The sequence below is a fragment of the Paramisgurnus dabryanus genome, chromosome 22 (assembly GCF_030506205.2).
Source record: "Paramisgurnus dabryanus chromosome 22, PD_genome_1.1, whole genome shotgun sequence".
In the NCBI taxonomy this organism is placed as follows: Eukaryota; Metazoa; Chordata; class Actinopteri; order Cypriniformes; family Cobitidae; genus Paramisgurnus; species Paramisgurnus dabryanus.
In genome coordinates this window covers 24,692,413-24,712,215 of record NC_133358.1, presented here as the reverse complement: position 1 = coordinate 24,712,215, position 19,803 = coordinate 24,692,413, and the positions used below count along the sequence as shown (strand labels likewise).

Genomic DNA, 19,803 nt, shown 5'->3' with positions numbered 1-19,803 from the left:
CTCTCTCTCTCTCTCTCTCTCTCTCTCTCTCTCTCTCTCTCTCTCTCTCTCTCTCTCTCTCTCTCTCTCTCTCTCTCTCTGCATTTTGGTGACCGTTTTCATTTGATTACACTTGTGGATTGGCTGGAATTTTGTTTTGATGGATTTAGCAATGACCCGGTCGTGGTTCGTTTACCTCATGTTAGAGGAACAATTGCACAACAACCATTTCCAAAATGAATAAAACAACTGTAGAACCTGTCACAAAATAATACCAGATGTAAAGATGTTTGTGGTGTTAGTGTTTTTAAAGCTGTGTAGATTTAGTCTGGACATTTGTTTTTCTCTCTGAATGTCGAATCCCATAATCAGATCATGGTTGCTTTCATATGAATTATATTAACTGAAGTTAGACTTGCTCAGAAGGATCAGGGGGTTTTAAAAGCCCTATATCTCGTATATAGCAATGATTCAATGCTTTTACTGGTTATGATTCGGGTTTTATATATTGATTCGGGCTTTTGTTGCTGTGTCATTGCTTGTGCCATAATTCAATTGTTGGGTTGCAGTGCCACCTATTGGTCAGAATTCAGATGTGCTCTTGATTTGTCTGTTGTTTACATGAAGGCCTTAATGTAAACACCTTAATCAATACGATTGAAGTCTATCGGATGCAAATTTGGATTGTATTGAAGGGGGTGGTGTACTTCGATCTGTGATTTGATCAGCGGAGAAAAGTATGCATGTAAACGTGTGAATCGTAGTATTTTCTCATTGTACTGTCTAGTTTGAATACATTTGCATAATTGAAAATTCATATTTAAAAAAAAATCACATGAATCCCCCCTGCAATATTGCTGTGGCCCACCAGGGGGCTGTGGCCCACCGTTTGGGTAGCACTGTGGTTCAGTTACTTATCATTAGGCTTTTATGAAACTGAAGTGAATAGGGTAGCAAAGTGTGAAAATCCTGTAGCAAATGTGTTGATGCCTTATTGGTATTATATATACCATTAGTGACTTACCATTATTGATTCAAGGTTCCTTTGCAATGCACTGCTTAAAATTTTTATTTTATTGTAAAGACAACATGGCTCCATGTGCCATAATAATAAAAATGTAATAAAATTAAGATTTCATTTTTTATATGTCCAGCAGAGGGATACAAATGCCTTAATAGCAAATCAATAGCAAATGCCTTTACCTGTCCAGTACAATAGTTAATGTACAGGAGGTAAATCATACCAGCAGGGGCTGACTTGAGATAATACCATGTTAACCAGTCAAACCACAGCTCTCTCTTAGATATCAGACCAGCTGTCTCTCCAGATTGCACTTGACCCTTAAGCCTTTGAAACTAACTTTGTAAACTGCACCCTCTCACCATCTGTGCCAAGGGTAACCTGTGTCAGGTGGCCATATGTGTGTGAGAAAAAGTAATGCCAGTCGGTGAGCTCTGGAGCTCTGACCTCCTGATGCTCTTATGCACAATGGCCCTGGATCACCAGGCAACAGCAAAATAAACAACACATACAGAAGGTGACTGGGAAGAAACACAGTTTGCTGTTAGGGCTGGGTTTCGATTCAAATTTCAAGAATCGATTCGATTCCGATTCTCAAGGTCTTGAATCGATTATCATTGTTCGATTCGATCCGATCCGATCCGATCTTCGAGATTTAGATAAGTGTTTTTGAAAAAAGCCCAAAATGGTGCCAGATAGGGGTGGGCGGAATGACCAAAAATCTATTCCACAGAATGAGTCATTTTATTTCACAGTAACTGTATATTTCATGTATACATGTTTTTCAGTTTATATTGTTTTTGGATTATAAAAATGTGCAGTTATTTGCCACTCACTATAGCTTTTAACTGCTCACCACAGTTTTAAAATATGGACAATTTAAAGTAAATAATGTTAAAGTGAAAATGCCCAGAGGATAACAGCAAGTCTTGATAGACAGAATTTTGTTTTTAATTGAGTTATTAATTTTATAGACTATTGAAGCTATAGTATGCATTGTATTTTGTATTTATGCATACATTACATTAAAAATAAAGGTAAAATGAACAGGTATAAATATATGCACAAACCTACTGACAGGATAAATACCTGTATATGAGAGACGGAGCTCTAGATATAGATATTATGACGGGTGCTATATGATGAGTTTTGTCTTAGCTTGCTTAAAGTTCAGAAAACGTTACAACTATTAGCATTATGTGCAAGAAGAACTCTTCATTTGGCGACCCGTTGCGCGCGCCTCAAGAAACCTCTGCCCGTCAGAGACCGGCTGCATGAGCACAGAGGGAGGGAGAGAGAGCGAGAGAAAGAGAGAGAGAGAGAGAGTTTTGCTGGAGACCTGCGGTGGATTCACTGGCGCTTATTATAAAAATAACACGAATAACTCGTTCATTTGTTATGAGTGGATTATTTTACATATAGATCGCAGCTTTGAGCGTTTCTAGAGTTTTCAAAACAACCGCTTGCTTAACGTTACTGACCGCTATGTTCGTTGTTTTAATGTCCTTCCACCTCGCGCGCATGCGTGAATTCAATGACGCGGCAAGTTTAAGTTATTAATTATTAAATCGATTCTCTGAGTTAAGGATCGATCTTTAGTAATTAACATGAAAATCGATTCAGAATCGGTGAATCGATTTTTTCAACACAGCCCTATTTGCTGTCTACAGCCATCACAGTCTTATCTCAGCAGGATGGCTGTCACACACTTTTCATCTTCGTGACATGATCTCCTCTATATAGTGACCAAATAAGGGTAATAATGGTATTCACCTACCTTGCATGTTTTTATCCTGTGGAAGGAAACCGGAGTACCCTGTGTAAACCCATGCTGATACAGGGAGAACATGCAAACTCCATACAGGAAGGCCACCTGACCTAGCCGGGTCTCAAACCGGAGACCTTCTTGCTGTAAGGGAACACTGCTACCCACTGAGCATTTGAGGAGCTCAGATGCAAAAGCCGTTAAACGCACCTCGGTTAAGACTGAATGCTGTCGGCACGTATTATACGTTCATCAAATAACTTCAAATTCGCCTAATCCTGGCCTCAGGCCATTCAGAAATTGCGCTTTTTTGGCAGAATCCATTAAAGGTGACATAGAATGATTGAACGGGGTATTTATCCTTGTTCTGTGACAAAAAAAATTTTGTTTGGGTCTGTAATGCCTAAAACCTCTCTCAGATAGCTCTATTAGGGTGGGGGATTTTAAACAAGTGGTTTTGCACTTATTTGGCTCCCCCTACTGGCTTAACTTGCAATCTCATTACTGATTGGCTGACTTTGCTGCCACTTAAAAAATGTAGCCAATTATTTTAAAGTTGAGGGGCAGTGAGATGCCTGTGATGTCATAAGCATCAGTTTTTCAGATTGGGCCATTTTCTGGCTGACATTTCTAAAAGAGGAATTACTATGAGACTGAGATGTTTAGCATGTCTAGCACTTTTTGTATGTTTGTGAATGCGGGTAGACTACCATTATTCAACAAAGACAAGGTAAAAATGGTTTTTCATTCTCTGTTCCCTTTAAGCATCTGATAAAAATGCTTACTTACTGTGGGTTCACACCAGCTGCGTTTTAGGCGTCAAATTCGCATCTACTACGTCTAGTTTGCCGCTTGAACATTTTGAGTTTACTCGCTTCATTTGCGCGTGAAATTCTAGTCATCGAGACATTCACGCGGAAATTCGCGTCATGGGAGGGGCTTCTGCGACTCCGCTCGCTTCCAGTAATCACATCACTACTAGAGAAAGCTCCTGATTGGTTAACGCAGCCCGTTTTTCCGCCAAAGTTTTAATTTTTCAACCTGAGCGTTTCCCGCTGCAACGCTCAATTCGAGCCATTTGCGCGAACTAAACGCGTCTACTGCTAAATGCCTCTTTCGCGACGGTAGACCTCCAGATGCACGTTAACACGTCTTCACATTGACTTAGAGCCGATTCACACCGGATGCATGGTGTGAGCGTCTCAGCTGTGTGGCGTGTCCGTTTTTATTTAGGCTTCCATGTTAGCAGGTTTGACCGTGCACACCGCCTGCATGACACGCACGAAAACGCGTGCATCCTAGGAATAGGACCGACGCCTATTTTTCACGCCACACGCAAGCGTCTTGGAAGGGTCAGGTCAGTTTATCAATAGGAAACATACATAGGCTAGCAGCAGCAGCGCTGTGTCAGAAACGCTTCTGGTAAGCAAGGGCATAGAAAACGCCACGCAGCTGACATGCGAAAGACACGCAACAGACACGCCACGCAGCCGGTGTGAATCGGCCCTTAACATTGAAATCACTCGCGCTTGACGCCTCTACCGCGGCTGATGTGAACACAGCATTAGAAGAAAACATGTCAGATGCTAGTATGTTTTCATTGTACTGTTTTTAGTCTTCTTATGTTTAACCAAACATCTTGGTAATGTCTAGATAATATCTGTCATCATGCCAGTGCATTCCTTACTCTCATTGAGACCTTATCTGGGAATACCGATCCTCACAGCTTTATAAAGCCCCGCAGTATGTACAGCAAACAGTCTGTTTACACATTACTTTCTGTAAAAAGACATAGCATGGGCATATCCTTATTAGGGAAGAGTCCGGTTGTGTCTTTTTGATCTGGCACTCTTTTCCATCTTTTACTAAGAGCCATCCAAAAGAATAGCTCAACTATGAATGGTTTCATGATTTACACATCTTTACATTGTTCCAAAATTATCTTTTTTCACAAGTTAACACACTTGGCAAACACTTGGGATGTCACACCTGCTGTAATTGAATATGCATATGTGTAAATGAGTCACAATAACAGTCCCTGAAACACATTTTCATGCACACAAAAGTGCAACGGATAACTTTATTTTTTGCGTTTACCGACCCTGGTTCTATAAAGACGTCAGGAAGCAAAATGGATTTTAGATGGATTAGCTGCTCCCCACACACTAGGACTCAAAATGAGTATGTTTAGGAAATTTTAGCATGACCCTTGCAAGGGGCAACAGGGTTTGAAAAATGAGATGTGATTAATCAAAGCTCATCTAAATCCACTTACGTAAGTTTCTCTTGTGTTGGCGGCGAGCCTGGGTGATGTGACTTTCCCCACTATTACTGTAGATGATTAAATTGCTGTCCTGGGTGTATTGAGAGGAAAAGATTTGTTTATGATGGCACAGGAAGCACAGGGTGATCAGATGGTAATGGCAATTATCAGCCGGGACATGGATTCATTAGCCAAAGTGATCGTCGCTGGGATTGTTTTACCTCCTTGAATGGAACAAACGATAATATCAGATTTCGTGAGGCTTAAAAGGACAATGACGTATTTGGAGGCTTGCAGATTTTCTTTGTTACGGCGCAAGATTAGGTAAGATACCGTACTTAGTAAAAGTCAGTTTACTTTGCACTACGGGATCATATGGTACAACACAAGTAGTGCCGGTTAATAATGCAGAAATGGTATTAAAGTTTAATGACGCTTCATTCCTACAAGTGTTTGACAACGTAGAGCCTCATATCCGTGTCAGGTGAACTGATAGTTCATGTCTAAAAAATATAAGTGGTTCTTCGTATTGCTAGCGTGTTGTGGTTGCTTAATATTTTGGGTGATTGCATAATACGTTTAGAAGTATATGGGGTTTCGGTCTACCATATGTACTGTATGAGCAATATTAATAGTGAAGCTTGCCTTAGTAAGCGCCACAGAGAAGTGAATAATATACGATTAGATTGAATAGGAATGTTCTCCCATTATGCCAAATTCATTTTGGTTTGGCAAGACTTAAAAAAAAGTTAAATCCAATTTTATGGTGCACTGATTATTTTTGGCCTTGGGTTAATCATTCATCAACAACTCCAGATGAAGTCTGGCATGAAATTAAAATCGCATTTTCATTTAAAAAATGTGTTTGATTCAAGTTGCCAATACTAAGATTTCAGCAATGTATGATGATATCCCTTCAGCTTAGTTTGCTATGTAAAATGACAGATTTTTTTTTTATTTTGTATTACGGAACATTTCTGTAATTTATTGTGCTGGTTATTTTACGGTATTTTTCCTGCACCCCAGCTTCTAGAATTTTACAGTTTTTTACGTTTTTTTACAGTGTTAATGTAAAATTACAGAAAAAAAATTTGTATTATGGAAAATTTCTGTAATTTATTGTGCCTGTTATTTTACGGCATCCCAGATGCCGGAATTTTACTGTTTTTTACAGATTTTTTTACAGTGTTGGTGTAAAATTACAGAAAAAAAAAATGTTTGTATTAGGAGAATTTCTGTAATTTTTTGTGCCAGTTATTTTACTGTATTTTTCCTGCACCCCACCTTCTAGAATTTTACAGTTTTGTACGTTTTTTTTACAGTGTTAATGTAAAATTACAGAAAAATATTTTTGTATTATGGAAATTTCTGTAATTTATTGTGCCTGTTATTTATCGGCATCCCAGCTGCCGGAATTTTACTGTTTTTTACAGATTTTTTTTACAGTGTTAATGTAAAATTACAGAAAAAATATTTTTGTATTAGGAGAATTTCTGTAATTTATTGTGCCAGTTATTTTACGGTATTTTTCCTGCACCCCAGCTTCTAGAATTTGACATTTTTTTACGTATTTTTTACAGTGTTAATGTAAAATTACAAAAAAATATTTTTGTATTATGGAAAATTTCTGTAGTTTATTGTGCCTGTAATTTTACAGTATTTTTCCTGCACCCCACCTGCGGGAATTTTACAGGTTTTTTTTTCAGATTTTTTTTTACAATGTAAATGTAAAATTACAGGAAAAATTATTTTTGTATTAAGGAAAATTTCTGTAATTTATTGTGCCCATTATTTTACTGTATTTTTCCAGCATCCCAGCTGCGGGAATTTTACTGGGTTTTTTATCAGATTTTTTTTACAGTGTTAATGTAAAATTACAGAGAAAAAATATTTTTGTATTTAGGAAAATTTCTGTAATTTATTGTGCACAACATTATTTTACGATATTTTTCCGCACCCCAGATGTGGGAATTTTACTGTTTTTTTACAGTGTTAATGTAAAATTACAGAGAGAAAATATTTTTGTTTTAAGGAAAATACAAAAATTTTCTGGCACCCTAGCTGTAACAGTGTTATTAATTAAACATGAAGCTAGCACACTGACACGGATGCACTTGACTTTAATGTATGTAAAAAGACATAAAGTATGCATAAGTGGGCGGGGTTTGCTTCTGCTTAGCCAATCATTAGTAATGCCTCACCAGGCATGGGTCAGTTTCTTTATCACATGGGCTGTTTTGAAGGCTCACACACTCCCATGCAGCTGCACCTGACATTTTGAGGACGAGTGGCCACTCGAGCTATGAAACGATTCAAGAGAAGGACTTAGAAAGATGAAGAAAAAGAAGTTGAGAAAACTTTAAAAGGAAGATGTGCGCACAACCGCTCTTGTTGAACTGCTGTGCTTTACTTCTCCATTGGAAATAAATTCCAATTCTGACTCACAAGGAAGTATTTCGGGTTTAGGAGAGATCTTACTCAAGTCTATCCAGACCTGACTATGGGAGCAGCATAACCTACCACAGTGTCCACAGCGTCTCTGCATTCCCTCACCACCATGAAACGGTTTAGTAGCCTGAGAGGCTTCAAAAAGCACAAGGACCAGGAGGGGAGAACAGGGAGGCGTCGGTCAGAGCCCCACGGCCTTCTGGGAAACAGTAAGATTGCAGTTAAAACCTATTTTTCGGCATTGTTTTCACTTGGCAACATGTAACTTTAAAGGATACAGAAAGGCTAGAGACTCTTAAGATACACTTGAAATTATATGAACCTTATTGTAGTCTCCTTGTATCTGAACTGTATTAGACATAAAAACACATTTTTGAAGAATAGCAAAATCACACACTTCATTCCTTTACATATATTATTATAAACAATATATTGTTCAAAAATGAATATAAGGAGTATTTGGGAACCATAGTGGAACTCCATATTGTGAAGAAATACACCTACTAGGAATACCTGTGTGAACTTGACTTCACACATTCATTAAAAATGACCAGATGGTTTAAAAGAATCGTGTAAATGGCTAAGAGGTGAAATTAGTTAGGTCTAGCATCAGTTGCATGCAGATGGCACTTGTATATAATTTGTATGCTTGTGTGGCTCAATTGCTCGAAATTAACCCAAAGTCAGTGCCAAATCTCTTTTAATGTCGTCTTCAATCGCTTTTATACATTTCTTGAGCTTTCAATCTTGCATTTTTATTTAACCAAGAAAGGCAGATGCATTCAGAATCCAATTAATAACTAAACGGCTTTGTCTGCTTAATCAAAGTCCTTAAAGAATCTAATGTCCTTTGAAAAGATGTAAATCTTTATGAGCCGAGGCTTCTCGTCTCAATAGCCTCTTAGCCTAAAGCCCATTTCTTGGTTCACAGTGGAAATGACACCACTGCAAGACGATTACAGGAAACCTGACGACCAAATAGGTAGATGAGAGTTTCCCGTCTGAAGATATCTTTAAACCACCCAAAAATCTTTCACTTTTTCCAAACTTGGTGGAAAAATTTATGGATGGAATCTGCCTGATTATGAAAATTAAGCAATGTGGATCAATGAAGCGTGTGTGTTGTCTAAATGTGATGTTTTGTTTGCTTTTAATGTTCAGTTTTAAGATTGTGAAAGGCTAATCCTGTGATACTAATAATGGGAATGTTATTTGTAGAGTCAGTTTCAGTGGGACTCATTAAAATATAAAAAATAATCTGTAGTGCTGGCAGGGCATAACAAAAGTGCTAACAAGGGTTTGTTACTGCAAACTGGGTCTTGCACACAAGACATCCACAGCCATGCAATATATATATTGCAAAAAATGACTTTCTTACTTAGGATTTATGTCAAATATCTAAAAATAAATGAAGATGAATTGTCTTGATGAGCAAAATGACCTAAGGAAATAAGTCTAGCTTTGAGGCAAAAATACCGTATCACATTTAAGTGATAAAACAAGCAAAATAATCTGCCAATGGGATAAGTTAACTTTTTTCTTAAAAACACTAAATTCAAGAAAAAAATTCTTACCTCATTGGCAAAATTATATATATTTTCTTCACTTAAATTTGATATTTTTGGTCTAAAAATTAGACTTATTTTTTAAGCAATTTTTCTCATCAAGAAAATACATCTTGATTTAAGAATGTTTGTACCGAAAACAAGACAAAAATACAAAGTAAGGTTCTTTGCTGTTGAGAACTTTGCACTTGTATTTTTAAGAGTGCACATCACAATGTGCTAAAAGTTTTTTTATTATTTCTTTTTTAACTTGCACTTGTTTTTGTTACAATTGCATTAATGCAGTTGGCACATGCCTTTATCAAAGGCAACAGTGCATTCAAGGTATAAATTTTGTTTATTGGTCCTTGGGAATCATACCCAGAATTTTTTTAACACATTGATCTGAGCCAGAGGTACTCTATGAGAGATCACTATGAGATATGATAAAAGAATCTTGAATAGCCTTTGAAATTCAATCCTATTGGTTGGTCTAATGGATTTTGACAGGCGTCACCATGGCATTCAAGCATGCAGTTTGTAAACTGGCACATGGTTTGTGTGTCACCAGACAGAAACACTATTTAAAGGAACAGTTATACTGTCGAGGTTTATTCAGCATTTTTACTTCCAGAATGCACTCGAAAACACATCAGCTGTGTTCTGAATGTAATACTAGTGCACTTCATACTCTGCAGTATACACTGCCTACTGGATATAAAATATTTAGTGAAAAGTATGTAATATGCAACGATAAACATGTTAAACAGAAGAATGCTACTTTTTTATTAAATTGAAAGTATAATGCAGCGGGTACAATCCAGTAATCATCTGTAAAGTTTTCTTTTCTGCTTTTATTGGTCTGAAATATTGATCAAATAATTACATTTGATATTGTTTGTACTGTAGTACATGTTCCTCAAAAACTCTAAAATAAAGTGTACTGTGCACAGCATTATGGGATACAGTGCTCTGTGGTGTACTACAGTACACAGTTTGCCAAATCTAGGTCATCTCTATATCTATGCATATATAAATGTATTCTGCTCTTTTTTGAAAAGTCATCCCAACAAAAGAAGGCATGGTGGCAGCATTTCTTTCTTCTTAAAATCAAATTAACATAGTAAACAATTTACTTTCCCTTTATACGTCCTACGTCATTCTTTACATTCAAAAAAGAATGTACATTTTGCACATAAAACCAAATCCTGTTTTTTGGAGAATGATGAGTGAGCTTGAGTCAATTTAGCTGAGCTCAACAGCAGTCAGAGATTTATGCAACCTTGTCTCCCATTTCCCAAAATGAATATCGAAGTTTTCAATTCGATTCACACTCCCCGCAGTTTATGAAAAACCCACATCAGCATAATAGGACAATGAAGAATGCCACGAGCAATCACAGTGAAGGAAAATCACTCTGGTATTCACCTGGCCAAAAATATGTTTGAATTATACACAGCAAGGTTTTGGTTACCTTGCATTATATGGATGTGATGAGTCTGTGGGAGCAGGTCTGTGTTGTGATTATATTCTAAAATTTGATTAAAATGATTAGCAATATGGCTTCATAAATGTCGCACTTGTATTTCTTATGAGTACAGTTTAATTTGATAAACCTTTTTGTGTGGCCTGTGGGGGTGTCCTGTTCAGATTGAACAGAAACCTTTATTTAGAGCTCACTTGTGTAACATCTGCGTACATGTAGCTCTTGACACCCATTGTTCACATTTATCTTCTGCTGAGGATGCTATGAGAAATGTGTTTAATACAGTGAGGATGACAATGCTTACAATATCAAACGGCTCTGGTGTTATTACAGTACACTGTGAGACAAAATTCAGCATTTTTTTTTAAGTTGCCAACATTTTTATTATTTTACAAAAGTTTAATGCCTTGCAGAAAATGTTCTTCTCTAAATATAAACATACAATATATCAAATATATATTGAACAGACCCAAATATCAAATATAAAGAACAGACCCTCTGCCTTAAAACAAAAACCTGTTTCATCCTACCCTCATTTGTTCTCGTTTGATCACTTCTCACATATGGGTAGGTTTCTTCAAAAATAGCTCATTTTGAGATAAGATGGCAGAGATAATTGCATTTTTGTAAAGGACTTTTGTTAGAGATCAGATTCAGAGCGATGATCAAAACATACACGTAGTTTTTACTGTTTTTGAATTCATGGATGCTTAGAGTTTTATAAGTTGTGTAAGAGCGCCACCTAGTCAGTCCTTCCAGAAAAACGCATGTGTTGTTTTTTTGTAATTGTTGCGGGCAAAATTCCTTGATCATGCGACACGTTTTCTTAAAAAATGCGATGAAATTTGCGGGATACTTATGCGATGAAATTGAAGGAACTTGCAAAAATTGCGGTAACTTGCAAAAACTGCTTAAACTTTGCAGCTTTATATTGATGTTCACGTCGAGAAATTACGTCACTTCCTAACATTCCCATGACAACAGGGGACATATGCCTGCGCATGTGTGAAGTAAATGCAACATTTTGCAACTTTCTGCTAAAATATATATGACTTTTTGCTACGAAAATGCGGGGATTATGATATCATGCAAGCCCCGCATATTTTGCGATCAGAAATCTGCAGTTTATGCAGCGTTTTTAAAAATGCGATCCCCCATAAATATGCGGACTTTGGCTGATTATGCATTGAATCATGCGATCGCATAATCGCGTTTTTCTGGAGGGACTGCCTAGTGGACAATAATGGAAATATGGATTGCCGTAAAAACTCGTCATTGGCAAGGAAGCATTTTCTCTTAATTGACAACTTGTCAATGGTGGGGATAGAGATAATGAAAAGCATTTCACTTTATGTATAAAAATTGTAAGAAACCAAATACATTCATTTTTGGGGCGGCTTAGTGGGTAGCACTGTTGCCTCACAGGTCCCCGGTTAGTTTGAGCCCTGCTTGGGTTTGGAGGTCTTTCTGTGCGCTCTCAGAAAAAAGGTACAAAAGCTGTCACTGGCGTGGTAAGATTTTACAAAGTACACCTTTGCATTTTTTCTATAGGGTACAAATTAGTACCTCAACGGTACATACTGGTACCCCAGTCTACCTAAATGCAATATAACCTTTCTTAAGGATACTGTCCCAGTGACAGCTGTTGTACCTTTTTCTTGACAATGTGTTTGCATTCTCCATGTGTCAGGGTGGGTTTACATCGGGGACTCCGGTTTCCCTTCTACAGTACAAAGATTTGTAGGATAGAGGAATAGGAGATGCTAAATTATCTTCCTCCCAAACGTGTGTATAGATCAACTTGTGTTGATTACCTTATAGATTTTACGTCTATTACGTCATCCTTTTAAAGATCAGACTCTGTATCATTCAAAGGGATAAAAGCATTCGGCAGGCATCATCTCATTTGAATAAAGAGAATTCACAACGAAAACCACAACCCTTACATCCTGTTTGCTACATCGGTCACGGGGTCTGTGGTCCTGATGATGCATGATCTCTGTGGATGTGTGAGGGAGATGAGAATTAAGACTCCCTGTGGATGCGGGGAGATGGAGAGTGAAAGAGCGCTGCTATCTCGATGACGAAGATTCAGCTCTTTATGTTCCTTCTTTTTACGCTATTTCTTTTATGTTCTGTGTTTACCAGGCTGATGCCTGACTGCAATAAAACCTGCTTTTTTGGCTGGGAGAAGATAATGCTTTGTGCAGCGTATATGTAATCGATATAGGCTTATGATTCTTTTAATAAGTAGACGAATGTTTATCATAGCATGTGTTTGTGCATCCTCAATAGAAGCTAGTTTATGGATGGAATAGATAGACGGACAGACAATGAGTGTGATCTTGGCTGTTCACTTGCAGGTCATGCATACCTCATTGGCTTGCTGATGGTATTGTGGATGGTATCTGCAGGCACGGCTATATTTCACTCTCCCCTTATCGACTCGTCAAAGCAGAAACTCAATAAGTTTCCTCCACATGGCACTCTGTGAGAACAGGCTTCCTGCCCAAAGACGTGCAACCGAATCCAGCAAGTAGAGAGGACGGTACACAAAACTGGGTCATGATCAGACAGCAGGGAGATGAGGCAATTACAAAAATGTAGTTAGAAGTACTACAAAGAGATTGATTTTATCATTTAACGGCCAGTGAACGAGCAGAATTTATCCAAAACGGACACGCCAATTACTCAGGCGATGTCCATGAATGGCACTTCAGGGAAATTAGACAAAAGTGTCATTTTTGTGACTTTGCCACGTATTCGAACAGCCACGTAGCCTAAGCAGATACTGTAGACACGCTATTGTGGCATTATACCGCTGCAGTGTTATACGCCAGTCTATTCTTTTGAAGCATTTTCTGTGATCTGACTGCAGAGGGCAAAGCCTGCAGGAAACACAGCATGAAATCTGCTGCCTGCAATAGTAGATGAAGTGTGAAATGAGGTGATAAAACTCTACTCTCCACACTGCCTGCGGTTCAGGCCTTATGGCCCCTTCTATTTCTGCAGTCGGGGATCGGAGATTACGGCAGGTGCAGTCAACACTTTTCATGACAATTGGATTAAATCATCCTTTGAGAACAAGATACAGAGGAATTTTAGCAGTGTAAAGAGAAAATAACAACATAGTTTCCCACTCCGCCCCCCCTGGCAAATGCATAAACAGGATATTTATGAAATAATCTATTCATCAAAAACTTTGTGACAAATGGGCACTACATACAAGAATGGAGTCAGGCTGTAGTGGAGAGCTTTCAAAAATTAAATTACTGCACTAAATGGCAGTACCGTGGTTAGATAGTAAACATTAAGGGGCGCTATTATTATAATAAGATCCCCTTCTGACATCACAAGGGGGGCCACATTTCATTGACCTAATTTTCCACATGCTTGCAGAGAATGGTTTACTAAAACAAAGTTATTTAAAAGATATGTCCCATTTAAACAAAAATGCTGAGTTTCAACTACTTCACATTGCACCTTTAAACTGCAATTAAAGAAACACTGTGAGATTGTGAAGTATCTGATTGGTCTAATGTTCTGTTTGTTTGTGCAGCCTCTGGGATCTCCTCATCACCCACCACTCCAACGCAACTGACCAAGCAGACTCCATCATTTCATGTGGAAGTCAGTCAAAATGACACAGTTCCCCGTTCCTTATCGTCGCCCCTGGATACCAGACGGCATCAGAGCCCACCTGTTACAAAGCCACCACCTAGTCCCTGCTCAGCACCTATCTCTACCTCACGTGCGGTGAGTCTGGTCCTCAGAGATATGCACATTCTTATTCTTCATCATTTAAAGTGATTGACAATGAGCACACATATGTTGTATTTAGCAAATAAATACAATAATGTTGCTAATAAATAAATCCAGGCAGAGCTTAAGTTTTAGGCCTTAAAGGGATAGCTAACCCCACAAAAAGGAAAATTCTGTCATCGTTTACTCACCCTCAAGTTTTTCTTGTATAAATGTATTTTTTTCTGCTGAATACAAAGGATGTATATTTTTAAGAATGTTTGGAACCAAGCAGATCTGGGGCACCATTGACTTTCATAGTAGAAAAAATACTATGGGAGTGAATGGTTCCCCTGATCTGTTTGGTTATTAACATTTTTCAAGATATCTTAACTTGTGTGTAGCAGAAGCAGAATAAAGAAATTTATATAGGTTTGGATCAACTTGAGAGTGTGTAAATAGACCCTTTTCCAAATAGCCTGCGCTATTTTTTAATTTAATTACTTTTTTAAAATATCTATACGATTTCTTAAAGGGCACCTATTGTCCAATTCACGTTTTTTCATTTCTTTTGGTGTTTAAGTGTGTATTATTACTACATGTTAACAATATGCAAAAGGTACATACCCCAAAGTAAATGGTGACACGAGTTATTGTCTCCAAAGTTAATCTCTTTTCTTTGACTACAACAAACACATGGATTGTAGGCAACAGTTTGGGGATCGGTGATGTAGACCAGTGGTTCCCAAACTTTTTCAGTGTGCAGCCCCCCTTGTGTACAGTGCATTTTTACGCGGCCCCCCGAAAGTTTTTTTATTACAAATGTAATAAAATGTAATATTTTAATTAAACAAAACATATAAAATAATACCTAGTAGTGCTGTTGGTTAGTTGGCTTATTATTTTTTAGGTTTAATAACACAGAATTCATGATAAATTAATGTATTTTATAAAATGTCATAAAACTGGGGCCCCCCTGGCACCATCTCGCGGCCCCCAGTTTGAAAACCACTGATGTAGACAAGACCGACATTATTATAATTCTTCCCGCTTCGGACTCATCCTTTAAGCATTGCATTGTGAGCGAATCTTTCAAACATGGTAAGGAGCGTCACATTTCCGGCTGACATCAGAGGTATTCAGGCCAATCACAACGTACAGATTCGCTGGCCAATCAAGGACACAGCGCTTTTCATATCAATGAGTTTTGTACAAAATCAGTGCGTTTTAGGAAGAGAGTGAAATCTGGAGCTACAAAAATGTACGGTATGTGGAAAATAATGTGTTTTTTTAACCATAAACCACGCAAACACATTGTATTATACCAAATACACAAAATAACGTTGTTTTTTTAGCATTGAAATAGGTGCTCTTTAAAACAGCTGCATGCAACATTGACAATCTTCTCTCTGTTGATAGATCTGATTTTGCAGCACAACCCACTGACAGTTTATCACATTCATATGCCAAAAAATCAATACAGCAGTCCCCATCTGCAATGCTGCTGTCCATAAATCTAAGCACAGGTCCAAGGCTCCATTTAGCATTTTTTTTGTTTTAGTTTTTTATGATAAACCATCAAATACCACTGAGATCATTGACCCAAACATACAAGTATAAACATATCCTTTAAAATCAGAGTATTGTAACAAGGTGAGGTCACATTGCCTTATGGTGATGTATGTATTCCAATCTTCTCAGATAAAAGGTGGATAAAAAAAAAGATTAAGAGTGCAGTGCAGTCATTTCTGTTTATCTTTAACAACCTGTGAAAACCTCTCACCTCTCAGTGATACTCATCTCATGTACCATTGATCCGTTACTGAACGAGTCTCGTGTTCAATACGGATGAACAGAGTTACTGCTGGTCAGACACCTTTATCGTTCACACTTCTGTTTGATAAACTTCACATAACTTTCCTCAGTTTGAACTTTTTAAAATTATCATATTGCTTGGATGTAAATGTCCAAATTTGAATTTTATTCTGTCTGCCAACCGTTATGCGTTTGTTTACTTCTGATGTACGTCAGGGCAGATCGTTCTTCTCACGAGTGCGCTTGTTTTAACGGCCACGCCCAGTGATTCAACAGGCAGGAATTTGAACAGTTCTTACTAATTACACTCCACACCAGATGCTGCCCTGAAAGGGCCAAATGAATTTGTAAAAGTCAAGGGTCATAACATTTATTTTAAAGCATTCATTTACATTCATGCATTTGGCCAACAATTTTATCCAAATCAACTTACAGTGCACCCACAGTACATATTTTTTATTAGTATGTGTGGGAATCAAATCCACACCCTTTGCATTGACATTGCAAGAGTTTAGGAACATGTTCAATCCATCACGGTTCAAAGAAGGCGGATTTGGGGGTCAGAGAGACAGAGATGCACTAAACTAGCACACATACATTCTGCAACATTTTTTTCCAGATAATCAGTGTTTACATGCTGAAGATGTTTGTAGACAAATGAACAAGTGCAAAGACCTCTAAAACATAAAAAGGTAAAATAAGTAAAAGAACGAGATACAGGGTTCCCACAGGTCCTTAAAATCCTTGAAAGTTTGTGAATCTGGGGGAAAAAAATTCAAGGTCCTGGGAAGTTTTTGAAAATATACATACAAAGATACAGGTCATTGAAAGTGCTTGAATCTATTTTATGCAAAAAGTTTCTGGAAACATCTATATTATTCCGTGTGTAGTGTAGGATAATATCATAAAATTATACACCTTTTAAGCACACATGCAAAAATGTTCGACAAATGAAAACGTTTCGGGTTACGTATGTAACTATTGTTCCCTGAGAAGGGAACGAGGCGCTGCGTCTCCCTTGCCATACTTCCTGCATCCTTGTAACGCCGTCTATGGCAATATTTCAGATAGCGATATACACTGAAAAAAATGGACTTGGTGGGTCTTTGAATTTAAATAAAATAAACATGTATATGCAACACAAAATATTTATATTCCTTGTGTAAACATAATTTAATTGATTAGGATGAAAATGTTTTGTTTGAATGTAAAATGAACACATTATTCTCACATTGATTAAAATTGATTGAATTGAATACTTAAAGCAATAAAATTGAGTTTGCACACAAAATGGCACCTCCTGAGCAGAAGGTGGCAGTAACGCTCAATAATAAGGACGTCAATCGCCATAAAAGAAGAATAAACATCGTTTGTTTTGGGCGCCAAAATGAAGACTCAGCAGCAGTCAGTCAGAAGAACTCTCTCAGACGGACACCACGTTATTAAAGTAAGTTCTATTATTTATTTATGTTCACTTTATACGTGATACATCTTCACTAGATAGACAGTTTTTTTTACAATATGTAGCCATTGCAATGACTTGTAGTAAAAATGAGTGTGGAGGATGTTGGTGGAGTAAGTTAACGTTACAGTCAGTCAGTCAGTCAGTAAGTGTAAGGCTCATAAAGAAAAACAGCGTTTTAAAAATGTCAGCTGTATAACGTTATTTCACGTTTGGTAGTTTTATCCGAGTTGAAAACTGTCAGATTTGAGTTGACTTTTGAGGCACTTTTTACTCAGTTGTTCTATGGAAACGGTTCAGGACAAATAAATTGCTAACCAAACGTTATTCTGTCCAGACTAACGTTATCCATGTAAGTAATTTACCAGATGATATCAATTGACTACATTAATAATGACATTGCGTATGAAACAAACTGTCTGCTTAATCAGATTATCAGACCCGCGTCAGTTATTCGTGACTTCACTACGCCACGAGCAACACTTGATTCTATTAGAAAAAGCTTTTTTTAAATGCCTCGCGTGACGTCTGGTATATTAACTGAAAAAATTGCTTTGAAGTGCCACACCTTAAAGCTGACGTTTTCAGAAGAGCACCTTGTTTTAAGATCTCATTTTGTCCAAAATTGCGTCCTGTGACAGATATAATACTTATTTCATTATTGCTCTGTGTATGTGTGACCTTAATCATTTGAGGTTGTGTGTTGATTTCACCTCTGAATATTTCCTCTTATAGGTCCATCATCCTTGCATGCGCTACACACTCAAAAGCATTGGTAAGTAATTCCTATCACTGTTTTACTGCTGTTAGGAGCTAAATCTTATTTTTGTAACTAATATACATGTATTATTCTTTGACTCGCAGTACTCAACTATACAATGGTTGGTTAATTTGTTTTCAGATAAATGCTGAATTTAAAAGAATCACTACTGTCTTATGTTCCTGCGTGTCACCTGGACCTCCAATCCAAAAACCTGACGAAACTCTTCTATCATAAAGGAGGACAGCTAGCAAAAAGACTTCAAACAATGAATGATCAAATGACAGAAGTAAGTAATATAGATTCATAGACATAAAAATGTGTAAACATTGTTGGAAGTACAGAAAATGTAGTATGTTTTAGTTACATCTTTTGGCACACGGGTCATTAAAACACCTGGGAAGATTTAAAGGGGTAGTTCACCCAAAAATAAAAATTCTCATCACTTACTCCCTATCATGTTGTAACAAACCTTTATAAATGTCTTTGTTCTGATGAACACTAAGGAAGATATTTTGAGGAATGTTTGTTCCCAAACCAATCATAAGCCCCATTCACTTCCATAGTGGGGAAATATAATACTATGGAAGTGAATGGGGCTCATGAACAGTTTGGTTGCAAACATTCCTCAAAATAAATGTCTTCCTTCGTGTTCATCAGAACAAAGACATTTATACAGGTTTATAACAACATGACAGTGAGAAAATGAGATAATTCACTTTTGCTGTGATTGTCAGGTATGGTAGCACACACTCGAAATGTGGCCTCTTTATTTAACTCATTCCAGTCTAGTAAACGCGCACACACACCTGGAGCAGTGGACAGTGCAGCTGCCTTGCTTCGTAACCCATATATTTGTAACCAATTGTAATATGCTGTGGCAATGCACATGGGTCTGTATACTTACATTTATATTTGTTTGCATTGTACTAATTTCCAATGACACTTTTATTGTAACAGTAACTTTTTTTCTGTTTCTTTAACTAAATTTGTCTGTTTTGTACAGGGCATGAATGAAGTCAGCATCAGTGTGGTCATTTGAAGACACCACTGTTGGGATTTGTGCTCTCAAACAACATGCACCTTCTGATGAAGAAGAGGATCTTTGTATAGTCCTGGAAGGCATGAAGGTGTTGCAACATCGTGCCATGTTGTTTGAGCTGATGTATGCCTTAAACCTGAGCTATCCTGATCTGCGCTTTATTTTTGAAGAAATCCAAAAGATTTTAATGGAACTGCATTGAGCGTAACTTTAACAAACAGTTTCTTTCAGTGAAAGGATCAGAAAGACTGTGCTGCTAATTTATGTTCTTTTTATTTATCTGTTTTAAGTGTTTTTTCTTATTAAAACATTAACCGTTTGCTGCTCAGAGTTGATTTTGGAAATGGTTGTTGTATTTTGTTTTTGTTGAATCTTTGATTAACAGTTTATACAAATGCTGTAGCTCTGACTTTCTGAAGGATTGATATTTTCCAGTTTGTAAATCCATTTAAAAAATAATAGTACTTACTGTTTTGC

At 37.3% G+C, this 19,803-nt stretch overlaps 1 protein-coding gene and 1 long non-coding RNA gene across 5 annotated transcripts in view; both read left to right on the top strand.

Moving 5' to 3' along the window:
* The window catches only part of prkag2a (protein kinase, AMP-activated, gamma 2 non-catalytic subunit a), a 70,088-nt gene that overhangs the window by 25,013 nt on the left and 25,272 nt on the right, over positions 1-19,803 (top strand). For 3 of the 4 annotated variants that reach the window (XR_010529163.2, XM_065258473.2, XM_065258476.2), the window contains exon 4: positions 14,066-14,262. Coding sequence is in view for 3 of the 4 variants with exons in the window: in XM_065258473.2 (XP_065114545.1) it covers positions 14,066-14,262 (197 nt within the window). In the remaining variant the exon portion in view is untranslated. Of the gene's footprint in view, positions 1-7,570; positions 7,686-14,065; positions 14,263-19,803 lie in introns of those variants that run through there. The other variant, XM_065258474.2, reaches the window with a different exon arrangement.
* On the top strand, positions 17,637-19,358 carry LOC135740269 (uncharacterized). Its single transcript, XR_010529164.2, has 3 exons — positions 17,637-18,299; positions 18,426-18,573; positions 19,291-19,358. It is a non-coding gene; the product is annotated as an uncharacterized lncRNA (long non-coding RNA).